The 19,111-nt window shown below is 33.3% G+C and overlaps 1 protein-coding gene across 2 annotated transcripts in view; it reads right to left on the minus strand.

Moving 5' to 3' along the window:
* Positions 1-19,111, minus strand: part of skd (mediator complex subunit skuld) — a 128,828-nt gene that overhangs the window by 85,116 nt on the left and 24,601 nt on the right. For both annotated transcript variants that reach the window (XM_085810395.1, XM_085810394.1), the window contains exons 3-4: positions 3,150-3,237; positions 2,924-3,004 (exon numbers count right to left, since the gene is read on the minus strand). In XM_085810395.1, coding sequence (XP_085666521.1) covers positions 2,924-3,004; positions 3,150-3,237 — 169 coding nt within the window. The remainder of the gene's footprint in view (positions 1-2,923; positions 3,005-3,149; positions 3,238-19,111) is intronic.

The following is a 19,111-nucleotide window of genomic DNA, read 5'->3' on the forward strand; positions in this document are numbered from 1 at the left end:
ACAAAAGGTTATTAAAGGAATATTGGTGTAAAGATAAGCTTCTCAAAGTGATCATCAGTGAAATTATGACTAGATTTCTACTTTTTATTAGTGAAAATGTTGCATATCTAAAATAAACGAATATGAATGCCGCAAAACACACTTTCATGGCTTACACTGCCATTTAGTGCAACCACTTTTGTTGAAAACTTCCTCATACCATGTGTGTATAACTGCGGGCAACTCTTCCGTGCCGAAAGGGTTAAACTTTTACAAAGAACTACTCTATTTGTATTTGTTTTGCATTATTCAGCAGCAATCTTTCAAGTTTGTGAAACTGTGGTAGCTTTTCTGATCTCCACCTTTCAATTCAAGAATTCTTAGAGTTTGCAGTGCTTTTCTAGATTCAGCTGAGGTTAGCATGTAGTCACTTTCTTCCCTGTCACGTTCACTGTCAGTTTTGGTTTCTTCAACTCTTTTAGCATATTCTATAATATTGTAGACAATGTTTTCACAGGATGTCTCAATATTATCATCAATTGCAGCATATTCTAAAAATGAACAGGGTTCATAGCCACATTTTAGTTAAAAAAATAAGCACCTATAAGCACTTTTCAAGCACATTTTAAGGAAAAAAATAAAGCACCTGTCTAATTACATTATACACGACTGCATAACCTTAAAAATTAGACTTGTAATTTAAAATATGAGAAATGCAGTATTTATTAAGAGAGAATAAGCATTACCCTCAACCATAGAAAATAATTACTTTTTTTTTTTTAATTTTAAATAACAGTTCAATTTACAGAACTAGTTTACAATGAGAGAAAAAAAAACTATGCAGAAGTAAACTATATTACAAGATTTAATGATGAAATTTCAGTTCAAAATAGAGAAAATAAATAATAATAAGGCATATTTATTGTATTCGCTTGGAACCTAATAATAAATACAATTTATTTTTCCACTCATATTGATATTTAAATAATTTAAATCTAAATTCTGAACATTTTCTAAATTTTCATTGTATATCAGTTTTCCCTTAACAGATATTGCAAGCAGAGTAATTTAAGTAAAAAGGAGGAACATTTCCGAAATCAGAAGACAGAAATTTGCTTTATGCAGTCATCCTTTAAAAGTAAAAGCTTAACTAACCGCATACTTGGAAATTGGCGAATATTCGGACAGTCGAGCGTAACTTGAAAAAGAGGAGCGGAGGGGGGGGGGGCTGTAGCAGCTCTTTAGATTTTTCCGCTAAATACATGTTTTTGACATTTTGATATGTGCATCATACAAAAATAAACCAACGGAACTGAAAAATATTCTGCTTAGCAAGCACAGTAAAACTCTTTTAAGTGTTCATAAACAAATCTCGGACAGAACATCAAAATTCATTATCTCTGCAAAATATCGCAAACGTTATTGCGCAATACGTGTGCCGTAATCCTTCCCTACGTGATATTACGCAATCGGAATCAACAGCTGCCGGTATTGGGAGAATAAAGAACTAAATAACTGGGGTGTTTTTCATTCTAATTCTCAACAGACGGTGTTAAATTTCCTGAATAGAATCATTCTTTGCTTGGTAGATAGATCGCAGAACGTTTAGTCCTATTCAACCCAGATTGGAAAGTGACCAAAAAAAAAAAGGTCCATTGCTTGTTTTGCAGCGAACTGCAACAGTTCCAATATTCGAGATTTTGCAAAGGGAAGAACCTCCCAATCTTTGTACTGTATAATGTATTGGCAAAAAAAATGAAATTATTTTGACTATTCAATTACTTTCCCTTTATTTAAGCCATTCCGAATATTATTCCTTAGAAAGCTAATCTGTGTTAAAACACAACCATTTTTGGAAGTTTACTATACTTCAGCAGTTACTGCAACTACGTTATTATAAACATTCATACATATGCTAACGTGTGTAGTATTTGGGTGGAAGGAAAAGAATGCCGAATGTACCGGAATTTTCTACTGCTTTCGCAATTCTTTGACCAACAGAACGACGGGCACCTATCTGTACTCTTCGTGCACACCAAAGGTTATGTTAATGCAGAGAGAAAGGGGGAAAATCTATTTCCGGGAGTATGATTCACCATCTGACATTTCATATTAGGAAGAAAAGTTGTTTATTTAGTTTCGGCTTTGGTACAGGGAAAAATAGCGCATTCATTAAAAAAAAAAAAAAAAAAAAAGCACTAAAAAAAAAAAAAAAAAAGCACAAAAAATAAGCACTAAAAACAAAAAAATAAGGGCTTTAAAGAAAAAGTAAGCACCTATAAGGGCCTTTATATTTTAGTTTTAAATATAAGGACTTATAAAGCACTTATAAAGACCGCTATGAACCCTGAATTAATCTTTGTAATTTTCCTCACTGATGTCCAAAATATTAGAAATAATTTGTGATTCCTCTACAGCTATATAAGTTTTTCTATATAAACCCACACAACACTTTGAAAGGGGTCACATCACAGGGCTAAAAGAGGCCAGCTGGTCGAACGGGTGGATCGGCCAGCATATTGGTCGAAGCGGTATGGTTCTTGTCCTTGTCGGAACCATTGACTCAGTGAAAGCATAGGCAACTGCCTCAGCGGCTCAGGACATCACTAGGCCACCAATGCATGAGATGATCAACCAATTAAAAGAGCTTGCATATATATCTGCCATATCAGAATGCTTTACCACCTACTGATTTACACATTCTTTGCATTGCTACTCATAAATAAAACACTTTTTTCATCCTAGTTTTTGATCATCGGTTTATCTACTCAACTACTGCCTATATACTACTCGACTATTATATACAAGTTTCATAGTTGTGGTTTAAGTTCTTTCTGAGTGCATATATATATATATATATATATTTGCAACAGCATGTATTATATACACAAACACTATGTAAAATTACAGAAAATATACACTACTAAAAAATATGCATACATACCTTCTAATGGTCTTTTCACTACTATCATAGGGCTGTACAAACCACTTCCCAAGGCGTGAGTAACCTCTTGATAACAAATTCCTATTTGCAGATAGAATGTAAGTAAATGATGAGATGGTAGCAAAGAGAAAACATAAATTACAGAATGCCAAAACAAATAACTACTCATTACGTATATAGAATAAATATGCTTCCTAGATCTAAAAAGAGTTCATTAATTCATTACCTTTCAATAAGGTTGTGCAATGCTTTAAATAGCAGAGTTCTGCATTCATATGACAGCCCACTTTCCCATGATCCATGCTCAGGATCAGCTGGAAAAAAAAAAAAAAAAATCACTTCAGTAAATAGTTTTAAACAAAACCTCTTCTGAAAAGAAGATTTTAAAGAAACAAAACCAACAATAGATAAGTAAGCTGGCCAATTGATGAATAAATGGAAACAAAAATAAAAATCAGTATATTGTCTCATATAAACACACGTTTACTTTAATATGATTCTTGTCAAGAGTAAAGGATACTGACAGAAATAAAACTTCAACTGATACTTTACAAAAAAATTATTGGTACAGATATTTTTACAATACCTGACAGTTGATTAATCTAAAATACTGCATTTAAAATTAAATTTATGGAAATGTAATAGTGATCCCGGCTGGTTCACATTTTTTTTTAAATAGTATGATCACCTTTGACAAAAATGCAAATCTCATACATTTCATAACATTGGTAGATTGTTGTTTTTAAGTCTCGCAGACTTGCATGCCGTTTTTCAGAAAGTACACATTTCAGTCCTGCAGGGTCCAAGATAACATTGGCCACACTTAAATTCAGTGGCCTAAAGGCAACTCATACATGCTCAGCTGGGTTCAGATCTGGTGAATGACCTGGTCAACAGATTTGAAAGATTTTTATTTCTATGTATTCTGATACCAGATAAGATTGATGAAGGCAAACACTGCCATGTCATAATGAAGGCGAACACTGTCAAATCTGGGCCAACAGCACCTCTGAAGAGCCTTTTCAGGGATTTCAAAGCCTTGTCCACCTTTGTGTAACTTCTTACAAATCCTAATTCACATAACTAACAAATACTGATCACTTTTAGAAGAATTAACTTTAAGCAGCACTACTCACCTGAATTTCAAGATGAATTTCAAGACAATACATTGTCAGTCACCTAATTTGCCCATTTCCTGCCCTAACCTATGCAGAAGTCCAACTTTGTGTTCAGTTGCAGATATTGGACAAATTATTACATCACTAAACTTTGGTTTACATCCTCCTTAAACAGGAACAATGGTTCACAGCATAGTGGTTGATAACTTTAATCAGTGAGTGTACGTTTTTAAGATTATGCTTAAATTTTGAACAGCATACTTACCCATTAGCTAATCGATTACAAACACTCATCAATCTTCCGTCAGTCGCATGCAACTCACAGGTGCATCTCCAGAGTTAGATTTAGATTTGATAAGCCACTAAGCTATTTGAGATATGGGGTCCTTTATAAGTCTGTTACATTTTAATTTTTTCGGGGATGCTAAACTATAGCTTGTGTAGCTTACATGTAAATCCAGCCCTGTGCATCACAACTGAACTTACGCTTCCTCTGTCATCAAAAGATACTTGAAGGGGCTTCATGTTATCTTCCTAACTTTTGATTACCCAAGGGTCAGTGAACTACTCAGCTCCAAACATGTCGGAACAGAGTTGCGGCAGCTTCATTCACTCCACACGTTAACTTAAACCATTGCTGTAAGTATTATGGATGTGATATTTTTATAAATTCTATATTTTCTTTTTTTTTATCTTATTTTCTGCAATTACTAGGATATTTTTGGTAGACTGAACATACATAGTAAATGCAAGAAATATTATAATCACCTAATAATTGCAAAGTGACTAAATTCGTTTTCACTCTGATCATTTTCCCTCCTTTAGAATGGATTTGAAAACAGATCCTTTGTTTTGAATAACCCCAAAGACATTAATTAAATTCACAGAATACCATTTGACGATAATTCAATAGAGAAGGATTTTGGAGATGAATCCAATATTAACAGTACATACGATCTTCAAGCGAGGGACCAAGATTCAGAAACAGAGCAAAACTATGTTGATTCATCATTTCAGGACAAAAATTTCAATAATGATAAATACTACATAGCCTATCGAAAGATGAATGGAAAGACTGTTGATTCCTACCAATGGAATAAACATCCACCATCAAGCAGGAAGGAAAAAGCAGCATACAGAATTCACTGGTATACTTGCCAGATGAGACTGGTGATGCAAGAAAAGCTGAGACGATTTTTGACTCTTGGTTACTTTTCATCGATGAATCAATTCTTAATTCTTTAGTGGCATAGACTAGCTAGTACAGTGACTTTGTGAGACCTGAATGCTTAGATTATACACTCATGAAATGGTTACGACGTGAAAAATTGTAGGACCTTCTTACATCAAATGGCTAAACATAGTACTTCCACCTTAGACTGACAGAGATCATGAAACAACCTTCTCGAGCCAGAAAATAAACCTATGTAGTCTAGCAATCAGGCCAAGAAATGAAAATTATTAGAACAATATCAAAATAATAAACAACGAAAAATACAAAATGTTTGAGCCATGTTACCACACTTTATAAACATGCTTGGAAAAACTCCAGTTAAGAGGAAGATAGTGCTGAATCAGACAGCTTTTATAATAATATTTTTCTCTTGAATAGGTGATATTGTGATAAGTAGTTCCTATAAAAAACTGTTTTTTTACAAATTTACTTTCATTTGCTTTACTTTATTTTTGTTGAATTAGTTGTGATACTATTTTTGAATAAATTTACTGATTAAATAAGTTGTGTAATACTTTATAACTCCAAAGAATCATAAATAGGTAACAATTAACTATTTAAACTAGAATAAATTTCGCTTGGATTTTTAAAAATGAGAAACACCTCACAGATGCAATGCGACTAACCATGTTGAAAAGGACGACACAACTAACGGACGATTAAACAACACTGAATAACCAGTTAAACATTCATTAAAAACATGAGCATTTCCATGCTCAGGACTAACTCATCTCTGATGGGGAGGTACAACAAATTATTAGTACACCTCATATTTATTCTTAAGCATGCTAAAAAATCCCAAAAGAAAGGAAGGAGCAGGAAGCAGAAGTAAGTCTGAATGATTCATACACACATAGAAGGGCTGAAAATTCTATAAAGACATAAAGAAAGGTAGCAGAAGGATAATAATACAGGATGCAGAAGAATAAATGGAACTGAAATGACTGTTTTTCGAAACTGCTTTACATGCCTTCCTAATTTTTAGAATAAACACCATCCATGCTTATTTACTATTATTAAATAATAATTACACGAAAAACCCAACATATTTTTTCATATTAATTTGTAAATATTACTTCAAACAGTGCATACAAAACTTAAGAAAAAGAATGAACTTATTTACTTTACATTAAAACTGTTTCAGTACAGTTTTATATATTACTTTAAAAGCCGCCATCAATTGATCTCATCTGACAAGTAAGTAAGTATTTGAATACTGAACAGATAAAAACGGTACTTTTCCTTTATCTGCCTGCAATATGATAAAATCGTATGAACAAATAATATGATCTAATAACACATATGATATACTACACAATTAATAATAAGGCAATGAAGAAAAATAAATTTAATTGTAAAAAGGGTAGAAGGGGTGTTATGTCAATTACTATTTATTTCAGGTGGAAACTGTTTGCCTATTGCCCCTATAAGGGAATCAAAATAATTTCTCCTGCTTGCTTTTTCCTCCATATAAATTCTGACAGATAGGATATGAGATGTGGCATTTTGGTACAACGTTGTATTTTATTTCTTCATTTAGCTGATCCCCATTAATGCTTCACAGTTTGTGTACGTTTCAAACTAGTTACCTTTCCTAATGCTGACATCTCGACAGCTATGACATCGCCACATATTCTTTTTATCGGTGATATACAAACTCATATAAAGAAGATTTGAACATTTTCCATTACTTGGGAGAACTCCACATTGTTGGAAATATTCTACCGAATCTTTTTCAGTGAATGGTAATTCAAAGACCAAACAATGAGAGACTCAAAAAGAGAATTTCAAAAATAAAAATGGCCACCAAAATATAACGAGATACGATTGCCAGATTTCTGGGCAGATTAAGGAAAAGTACCATAAAAACAAAACCAATATGAATTGTAATCCAGTTACATCTGGCATGCATTCAGTCTAGCAAGTTACAGGACTAGGTTTAAAAAATTCTAGAAAGTCACCTAACGAATATTTTACCATTTTTGTTTTAAAAAAGTGTGAAGAAAGAAATGTAGTGTGACACACAGTGATAACTTTGAACAATGTTTCCAAGCAAATAAAGTGACACCTAATGAAGAGAGGATATTTCTGCTGCAAAAGAACAGAGAAAACTCGGCCTGTAAATATCTTTTTGTGGTTATTTTAAAAGAGAGTTTTGTAATCTGTGGAAATTTCAAAAATGTATAACAAATACTTTTTTAAATATTAAATTTCCTAAAATAATGGATGTCAGTTGGTGAAGGAAGGTCAAGTGATTTTCAACAATTTGCCCAAAAAATCAGAAATTAGGTCAAAAGTTTCATATTAACATAATTTTAATTCCCCCCCCCCTTTATCTAACAGTGTAAAAAGTAAAATTCTGAAGTTTTAACTTTATTAGTTAAATTAAGATATATTATGCAAAAAATCTTTTCAACATTAATTTTAAATAAATCAGAACTGAATTTTCGAAGGAAAGAAAAATTGCTTCACCACAACTGTATTGCCATCCAAATAGAATTGAGCGAAAAATCTGAGCTTGTTAGCTTAGAAGAAAATAGTTTAAAAATCTGTTACAAACTTTTAACCATAATGGCAACCAAGTCAAATAAATAAAAGCTTATTGGAGGAAGGGGGATATTCTATCTACAGTTAGAATCCTGAGAAAGAACATAATATATGGAAAATTACTAATAATATGATAGTAGCAACACTCTCACAAAGATGTTATGCAACAAAATAAGATAATGTCATTAATACTATAACATTAAGATATCTGCTTATATCAGGACTTGCACGTTAAGACAGTGTCATCATCAAATTTAAGAGGTATGTACGAAATCTGAACTACCTTACAGAATAATAAGATAACTGTATCTCTGCCAGATCTTCCTAATTGATGTGAAAACAATGGACATAGTATTTGGATTCCTTACAATGTGCATGCATCATGCGTTTTATGAATCAGCCTGAGAGGCAGGATTATCACATAAGAAAGTCTTTCATATTCTGAAGGAAAACGTGGAATGAGTAAAAAACTAGATTATTATATATTATTCCATACCATTAAAGAAATAGCAATGATATGATGCTTGTCAAACTTGTATACTTGATGAGTGATACCACCTGATCTCAGAAAGGATTTGATCGCTATCTGCCTAAAACAAAATCATGAGAACGCCTGTTTCCCTATTTGAACTACCAGCATTCTGCAATTTTGTCCATTTCACCACGACAGGGTAAAACACGGATCAGATCACGAGTCAAAACTTTTAACACAAATCAAGTAAGTGGGATTACTACAGGTCATCATAAAAATAAAATAACTGGCCCAGTAATGTAAAGGTTTCGCTGATTCTCGAGCAGAGCTATGAAGGCTTATCTTAACACATACCATACTTCCAAGGACAGATGGTGAATATGTAATATTCTGTTCATGTTTTACAAGCAGCCTGCTACCAGCACTGCAAAAGAAGCAGTGGTGCACAAGTTTATCAGATTCTCTTGAACATAATTTATAGTATAGATGCAGAAAATTTAGTTCATATTCTAAATTTTGTGATCCCAAACATATGTTTAATCGTTATTAAACTGTATTTGTGTTTTAAAATGCCCCAGGTTTTACAAGATTCCCAAGAATATCATTTATTGCAGATAATTTATTTCAGATTCCATTTTTTAAGCATATATTTAATAATTATTATATTTGTGATTAAAGTATTTCACAAAATACATACTTCTTACAGCTGTCTTAATTTGGCTTAAAAAAACAGTGCTTTTCTTACAATGGTAAATTTAACTTTATTTTTCATACATGAAAAATTATATTTTTATTTTTAATTTATTTTTAATAATAAATAGTTTTCATATATGAAAAATTAGGTTATTGTAGTTTTTTACATCATTAAAACTGTTTTAGTATATATATATAAAAATGCATTTGTTAAGAGAGCTAAAAGAATGGAAAAAAGTGATAAATAAAAATAGTTGTGCTAGTAAATTTGTCTCAAAGCAAGGATTAGACTCCAATAACATAAAACACAGTTTCACACTGTTTAAATTTAATACACATTCATCCTTCCCTTTCCACAAACATTAAGTTAAAGAAAAAATTTATAAGAAAATTATAAACATGACTGGATATACCAGAAGAAAATGTTTCAGGCTAGATGTATAAATTTACACTACATAAGATTATTTAATTTCTACAAAAGGCTCTCTGCCAATGCTCTTTCCTATTTTTGTACAAAAGGCATTTAAAGCATACCAATCTGAGAATCATGTACACCTATGTTCCTACGATTAACACTTTCTTGATCAGTGTTGTATGTTGCACGTTTGGCTCTTTGTGCCCATACAGCCAGCATCGCATTCTACGTGATCAAAAGTAAAACTGCATTGTTGAAAGTGAATTCATCACTACTTACACGTCTTGTTACATTCCATGATTACTTTTAGTATTTCTAACATTCCTAATTCCTCTAATATTCCTATATGGCACAACTAATCCTATTCTTCACATTCTTTCAGTGAGATTTTTCATCTTGAATGGAAAACATAACCATTCTGTATTTTCTGTAATTTCACTTTCTTCAAGTTATTGCTGCAAGTTAAAAAATTATTTCAATCTGTTTTTTACCCCAATTGTCAAGAAAGATTGTAGAGCTGTCTTCACATGAATGTTGTAAACCTATTTTCAAAAGTATTTTTTACATATTTCTAATTTTCTTTTTATGCAGTTACTTACCTTTAACATCTCAAAAGCAACAGATCTGATATACAGGGTGAATCTGAACAAGGGTGCAAAATTTAATGGGGTGATAGAATGCAGCTATAAGAGCAATATTCGTCATATAAAGTCTGGGCAGAACACAAACGGCGAGCTGCTAGATGGCATTTTAAATGGTATAAAAAGGCTCAGCTCTTACACCTAACATCATTTTCTAACGTAGATCGCCACAACGATGGCTGGTTATAAGAACCACGAAATTTCCAAGAGGATGGATTGGTCGAGGGGGGTCACATAGCTTGGCCACCAAGATTGCTGGATCTCTTGTGCTTGGAATTTTTCTTGTGGGGCCACCTAATCTACGAATGTCTCGTTGAAACAAATATCGATCTAGTCATCATGTTTGCCGTTATAGCTGGTGATACTCGGGAAATGCCTGGTGTCTTCGCAAATGTACATCAGTCCCTAACGTGCAACTATGAAGCCTCCATTACAGCTGGTGGAAAGTCTTCTAAACAAGTTCTTTGAACACAAACATCAATTACATTCCTGTTAATAAAATGTTTCTGAAGTATCTCATCTCAGTCTTGTGTTAATTTTTTTAAATGTTTCAGTGAAAAACTACCTTTTAACTTCTAACCATTTGCGTTCCAACTATACATTCTACTACGAATACTGCTTGTATAGCTAGCTGCGTTCTGTCACCCTGTAAATTTTTTACCCCTTGCTCAGATTCACCCTCTATATAGTATCAAAGAGTATTTTTCTGTTTAAAATTTAGGTATTTATCTGTGAAAACTAGAAATCATCAAACAGGATTTCATATGAATGTATCACATGTAGGTCAAGCGAAAAGCTGATTACCAGCAAAAACATTTTGCATTGCATTTTCGAATTCACGATAGACCATATGTTAATTTTCAGTAATTTTCTAAAAAATTCGGAAACTTGGGGAAAAACATTCTGACCAAGAACAGTTTAACTTCTCAAGAGGAATTTTGGCTTCATAAGGGTGTGGGAAAGGATACATCTCTGATAACTACAACAAAATCCAGATCAGATTAAATGTATTTAAAAAAAGACTAAGAGTCAACGGAGCTAAATATGAAGTGCATTCTTTACAATGAACACATCTCTTGATAACATAACTTAAGACAGAAAAGTTAATTTCATTCAAATCTTTTTATGACACTATGAATTTGATGCTTTAGTACTTGTGGAACATTACGTGATCAAAGGTAAAACTGCATTGTTGAAAGTGAATTCATCACTACTTACACGTCTTGTTATTTTCCATGATTACTTTTTGTATTTCTAACATTCCTATATGCCACAACTAGTCCTACATTCTTCACCTTCTTTCAATGATATTTCTCATCTTAAATGGAAAACATAACCATTCTGTATTTTCTGTAATTTCACTTTCTTCAGTTATTGCTGAAAGTTAAAAAATTATTTCAATCTGTTTTTTACCCTCTGATTATCAAGAAAGATTGTAGAGCTGTCTTCACATGAACGTTGTAAACCTATTTTTGAAAATATTTTTTACATATTTCTAATTTTCTTTTTATGCAGTTACTTATCTTAAACACCTCGCCTGTTACTTAATAAATAAAGGTAACACACAAAACGTTAAAAAAAGCCCTGGGCATAATATAAAGCCTGAAAACTTTCAGAGTCTTTTTTTTTTTTTAATTCAATATATACTTTTTTCAAAAAAGTTTACTTTTGTTTGCATACTGCCATTTAATTACAAGGAAGGAGAAAAATGCAAAAATGCCTGAGAAAAGAATATTGTCTGTTTCCTCACATAATAACTATAGAAAAATACTCTAAGAGATGAAATGAGTACTGGGCAGCCTTAGAATCTTGAAAAATGACAATAAACAATCTTTGAAGACTGGTAACACATTTCAATCATTATACTATTCAACTCAAAATGTCATTAATATAGATAAGACTAATTTGCAACAAGACAAATGTACTACAGTCAAAAGTCGTTAATTCGGACACCCATAATCCGGAAAGATCTATAATCCGGACCTCAAAGCTACAAACTTTCTGCGCATGCGTCGCGTTGACGCATGCACATAGTCGTTTACGCGTGTGCGTAAGACCTTTACCGACGCGAATATGCGTGTGCGCATGCGCATAATACGTTTATGCATGCGCGTTTAATGTATAACGGACGGTATAAGCTAAAATTATCTAATTCAATTAATGTTGCAGATTGCGTTGTTCCTTAATCTTCGAATTGGATCCGGCATATTATTTTTTGCAGACTGTTAGAGCAATTTTATAAAAGTAAACTTGAACTTTCGATTATGTCAAACAGAATATCCGATATATATTTACTAATATGTAAAGGATCTACAAAGCGAAAGTATGTTTTGAAATCCGAAATCTGTTTATCAATTTCATGCTGTTCTGCGACAGGGGGGGCATAAACGCCGCGGCGCACAATGAATTGGAAGTTGATCTGTCAGCACTATCCTTATCTTCAAGGCAGATGTTTTTATTTTATTTGGCTTATAATTCCTGACTAAATGTAGTATTTCATCTCGATGTACTCCGTCTTTGATATGATTTAAATCAAGTTCCTCGTCATTATAATTCGCTTCCGATAGTGAAGAAAGTGACAGAGAGGTTATTGAAAACGAAAACATTTCGATTGACAAATTAGTCGGTATTCCCGACACAGCAATTACAAGACTTGAACAGCGGAACTTTGTAACTAAACAAAAAATTATGTCTGTTTAATAAAAGTATTATTACATGAAATGAAGCAACTTAAACAACTTACATTGAAAGAAATGTTTAATAAAGTAAACAAATAAATATTAAGCTTTTTCTTTTTGTAAATTTTGATACCCTTTAGATCATAAGTGTTCTTTATTTCATAAATTAAAAATTTCATATTTTTAATTTTGTAATTTCTGCATGTCATCTTACCAGATTTAAACTGATTATCTATAATCCGGAAAAATCGATAATCCGGAATCGCCGAAGTCCCGACGAGTCCGGATTAACGACTTTTGACTGTATTATCAAATGAATAGAAGCCCTTTCAGTTGCTACCATAAACAATTTTTGTGCTTACTGATAAAAAGCAACGATGATAGCATCAAGGTCACGAATGACATAGCCTTCTCTGGAACATCTTAAATAGGGGCACACTTATGCGATAAAAGCCTACCGCACACTGAGATAAAACTAAACAAAGCTTATATTTTACACAAAAATTTCACCAACAAAAATTACTGATACTGAATTCGTTCCCAAAATTACCAAAATTATTTCCTGCTTTTGAACTAGCAATTAACATTTTATTTATACAAATTGCTTCAGTTACACTTCCTGAGAGACTAACCGGCATACATTTCAAATAGCAGATTGCAACTATGCTTTAATTAACGCAACGACCAGCTTCAATTTCCTGTTCACAAATTTCATTGAACAAAAATTAAATTCCGCCTTTAGGCGTTAATTTTCATTCAACACTTTCGCCTTTCGAAGGTTTCCGATTGCGACCAGAAACGAAAACTGTATTCCACTACAAGTTCGCTTTTCTCCTCTCGCCCCCCATCCAAGCGCGTGCGACGGTGGTCCGGCAGGGCGAGGAGGGATAGAAAGGGGAATGAACGAGATAAAACGAAAGTAAGGCCATGGCAGCGGATCAATAGACGCGAGGGTCGGCAGGGGAGATGACACTCAGCGCCACATACTAGAATGTGAAATTGTCAAAACTGCGAAAGCTCACGCACCCCGCGTTCAAGCAATCCCCATCGAATTCATGTTGTTTCACTATAGTATCTAAACACGTAAAAAAATTTATCTACGTAACCCAATATATACACATATATATACTGAATAACTTTGAAGTTCTCCTTCATAATTCCAACAGTTAAGGAAACAATTATCCCACACATTTAAAGCATAAAATATCAAGAATAATGTTCCCAGTAATGCCTGATCGAACATAACTCCGAAACCATATCGTTAATATAACAACATCAAGAAAAAAAAAGAACAGATGTTCACAAGCTTCATATACGTAAGAGCTCACAAAACGTTAGTCGAACAACAATATCATTTAAAAAGTTAATGAGGGGATACGAGATAAACTTAAATAGTAAATAAAATGCCTTCGAGTAATGAATCTTTGGATTACAAATACAGAGATAAAATAAATAAAATTTTAAAAGAGGCCTAATGACGCTAAAAAAAAAGGCTTCATGAGTACTTTTTGAAAATAAACATCGAAAATTTAAAACCAAATTTCGAACATACTGGCATTTACTGGGAAACTCATTTACTATAAAAATTAAAATCCTTCCAAAATATTTTACAGCTCTCCTTTAAAATTTAAATGTAATCTTCATGTGTTTTATAAATATAATAATGTCATACAATGGAAAGGGAAAAGTCAAAAACATCAAGGGCGGAAAGGGGAAGAATTACTATCTGCGAAAAAGAAACTGAATAACCCAGACCTTAAATATATGTCAACCCTAAGAAGCCTTCCCGCCCCATTTTGGAATGGTCGAACCACCTAACACTCTGCTGCCAAGTGAGTAGTAGCAGAAAAAGGCAGGGTTGCCAGAAATTCATTGCGCATAGCCAGTGATGCCGGATCTGAACTGTTGGCTTCAGGTAGTCGGACTATTTACGCCCTTACTACCGATTTCGCAAACAAAATGATAGGAAAACTTCTACATATCAGTTGTTACATTTTTAATGATACCTAAGGTGATTCATTCTAATCTTCAGGTATTTTTTTTCAAATAATATTAGATGAATCCTTGTTTACATTACACAATCAGAAAACAATCAACTATTCTAAGAATCCGCTAGGTAGACTACTTAGAGGCCTATCATAAAATTATGTTACAATTAAAACTAACACTTAACAACAAAAATAATACAAAAGGGGGCCTATTAAAACAAAAAGTAAGTTTGTGTGTGTTTATGTACACAAACAACAGAAAAAAAATGTTATCTCCCAGCATCTACTATCATTCAGACTCGCATAGTCTTCTATTATTTTATGTTACATTAAACAATAACAAAATCACGTTTCTTTTTGCAACATAATGATTTGAGCATCTAACGCTTCTACAGTAAACTCTCTAGATTTTAAGAATTCGTTAGAGCCAGAAGGGGAAGGAAAATCATAAACAGTTTACTTGATTAGAACAAAGCACGTGAGGGCTATCTGCTTAAGGGTAGGGATGCCTTCGTGGAGGATTTTCTAAAGTAAACTCGCTTGTTAGATATTAGGGAAAACGCTTATACAGCCAGCCCATTCGCCGAGATTTAAATCATAAACAGAAGAGCCGTTTTAAAGAAATCAAACTTTTTCAGAGACTTTTTGGGATTTCTACTAAACACAAAAAGTCTCGTATTATAATTTATAAACTTTCGTACCTATGCACAGCTATTAAATACCTAATTCCCTTTCCGAATGCTCTTCTAGAGAATGATATTTAAGTTCCATGGATAAGTAATATAATAGTTGTTATTAACTCTAAATTATTAAAACCTCGGAAAAAATTATATCCGTACTAAGCGGTCGTAAATTTTACGATGTTATGCATTTACTAATATGAATTACATACTTTAAAAACTTCACAGATAAAAGAGAACTAGCAGGTAATATAAGACACGGCTTTCCTTCAGTGCAATGATGTCTAGAACGGTTAGTAATGGTCAAACTTTACCTCCCCCACAAACAAAAAAACAGCTTAGTTTGGATATTTTGTGCGGGGAGGAAATTATACAATGTTGCCATGAAGGCCCGTACATTTTACGAAAGTAACATGATCCAGAATTGAAGCTCGTGGTGTAATAAAACAAACGAGTTATACGATAAAAAAATTAATAAATACAAAGCTGCAAAAGCAGTGTTTAAAAATGTGCGCATTAAAATAACGAACATTCAAAAAAAAAAAAAAAGCGAAAACAGCTATTCTCCCGGTCAACACTCTTTTAATTATTTTTATTGACCAATTTATTTGCTGCACTTTCGCCCATGTGCGCGTACATTGAAAAAATTACTGTGCCCAGCCGATTTATCCGACTCCTACCACTAACATTATTTCCGCAGATTTTTCGAAACACGGCTGATCGTGAAACTCAATGCAGCGAGAAATCGGGGGAGCTATCGAACTCTGCGATCTCCCTTAACTAAATGGCAAATCCTGCAGAAGCCCGGCCGACACGAAGCGAAGGCTGGCAACTCTAGCAGAGGCGGAAAAGTCAGAAGACTCAATCAATACGCAAGAGAGAGGAAGAACTGCAGAACTAGAGAGCGCGCGCGTGCGATTTATTTTTAAACTCCTAAAGGAGGAAAAAGACAGAAGCCGAAGAACAAGACTACTACGTCAACAGGCGCGACTCGATTATTTTCCATATGTGCCACAGACATTACACGCATCACTTACTCAAGCCTAAGATTTTTCCCCCCTTGCACGACACCTTTACATTCGCCATTACACGTAATTCAACTGCAAAATCGATCGCGAAACCTCGGCGCCGGAACAGTAGATAAAGAATAAACCAAATATATCTGTTTAGTCAAAACAAAGTTAATAAGCTATGATACCAAGTAAGAACAATAAATATCACGTTTCAAATTTTTTGCACATACTGTAATCAACGCCATACGAGAAACTGTGATCCCTTAACGGTTCCATTATTTAATTAATTTACTATTCACATTGAAAAACCCTATTACATATCGGGAAAACTAAGACTAGTGATGAAATAATTTCTAAATGTTGCAGGTGCAGTGGGAGGAGCGGTAGAATTGCATCTACAAGATTACATATATAGTATGGATTACGGCAATAGTAATTAGGTTAGATACAACACTTTTCAATGTTTCAAACTGTGTTTAATGTTAGACCTGTTTTCTAAAACGCCAAACATAACAGACAATGAAATGTTGTCACCAGAATACCAAAAGAGATTGCCTTCACACAAAACGCATCGTAATTACAATTAGCAATCAATATGAATATGACTGCTCAAAGAGGGTTAAGCTTTTTTTAAACGTCAATATCCGACTATCAACGTGTGAAATTTCACGCCGGAACAAGAATAAATACAGAAATCTGACGATAGTTAACTTCCTTTTAATAACAGTCTATAAAAGATGGGGGTTCTTATTCATAGATTAAGTAGAATCCATTTTAATAGTAAATTAAGCTAATAGTAGTAATCCTACACTGTAAGGGAGAAAGGGGGAGAACAACCGAACGACGACCAATAAATTGTTGTGGTAAAAAGGAGACAAAAAGCAAGTATGCAGTTTTCTGGTTCCCAAAAGGCGGTTGCTTGCTCTGTAGAGCAGAGGAAACCATGCGAGTCGGTTCAATGGCCCCGGGCGCAGCGAGGGGAGGGGGAAACATTATTAAAAAAAGAAGGGGGAAAGCAAAAGGACGGAACCTGATTTTTTGGGGTCTCGCAGCCGCTCGCCACTGCTCGACCAACCGTTCACACGAATGCTCCTTGTACTGCTACTTTTTGCGAAATGATTAGTTCATTCATCAGTTGAGGATTGGAGCCGTTGTTTAAAATGCGTCTGAAGTCGTACTACGCGCGCATTATCTATTGTTTGGGCATATTTATGTATTCGGCCACGACAGGTGACTACCACTTAACAAAAGTGGTTAATTTAAATACTCGACTTTACAAAATTCTCATTAAAAAAAATCTGATGTGTACACCACGACTTCCTTGTACGGAATATTAAATTATACGCATTTTTTCTTGCATTTTATTTAAACTTATTAGATTGAATTAAACCTACTTCGCCGACAGCGCATAAACCACAATAGAATACATGCATTCTTTAAAATTCACTTTGGTTACCATAGCGACACTCTGGCGCTATGTTTACTTAACAGTATTACATTTCCATCATATTATAACTCTGAATGCACAAAATTTATATCATTTAAAGAATTATCTAATCGTTGCCACATGTTCTATTCAAATACTATAATAAAGCTAAAACTATGTATAAAAGAAATTAAGCAAACAAAAAAGACAGTTTTTCACAGACGATTGAGTATTTCACATCGCGACAAGGCAAAAATACATGAAAACTCAAAATATCTGTATTAAAAATTACGAAGTAAATCTTAAACTCTTATTTCCTCGAAAAAATTCAAGAAATGATTAAGCATGATTTAATTGGCAATTATAAATGAAGGCGTTATCTTTGTTGTTGCGAAGCTACGTTTCTCTAGATTGGCAACAAATCCACTAGTCTCCTGTTTCAAATGTAAACATCAATGGCCGCCATCAAATTAGGCTTAGAGGCACTTAAGCAATTTTAAAATTGTTTATAATTCTAAAAATATTGCATACAAATTTACTAAAGGCATAAAACCCTTAACCGGAAGATAAAAACAACATAATTCAATCATTTTTAAAGCAAAAAATGTACAATTTACAAACATATAAGAGTAAAGAAACTGAGATCACTGAGCCGGGTAACAGAGTGGATATATTTATAAATATATTTATTTATATACGTTTGGCGCGGCCGATTGAAACCAAAATACGAGGGGCACATCTACATGTTATAGTAGTCTTATATACAAAATTTCAACGTTCTGAGGCTACTCGTTTTTGAGTTATGATACATTGATGAGATACGTACGTACGTACACACGTTCGTACAGACGCCACGAAAAATTCTCTTCAGAATTCATTTTAAAGCAGTTTTTTAGTTTTTTTGGAGGAAAAGAGTCTTTTATTCTGTCCTTACGTACAGATATCACGCAAAAACATCGTTAAATTGCATTCGAAGGCGGTCAAAGTGGATATTTTCGTTGAAATATGCTGCCTGAAGCTTTTCGCGATTACAATACTTCCTTTTTACTTCGTACAAAGAAGTAAAAAGGCCATAAAAATTATAGCAGGCAAAAATAAACCTTTTGTGATGGCTATATTTTATAAATAAAATCCTTTTTTAATGTGAATTTAAAAAAAAAAAAAGATTGATATACTTCTTTTATTTACTGTTATGGTCTGTTTTTTTAATACTTTCTCATTTTAATGTAAAATTACAGCGTAAGGCTGCATTAAGAATATATTCCCTCTTTTTTTTTTTTTTT

The sequence above is a fragment of the Stegodyphus dumicola genome, chromosome 2, assembly GCF_044657685.1.
Source record: "Stegodyphus dumicola isolate Sdum_Otavi_A_Nest chromosome 2, ASM4465768v1".
In the NCBI taxonomy this organism is placed as follows: domain Eukaryota; kingdom Metazoa; phylum Arthropoda; class Arachnida; order Araneae; family Eresidae; genus Stegodyphus; species Stegodyphus dumicola.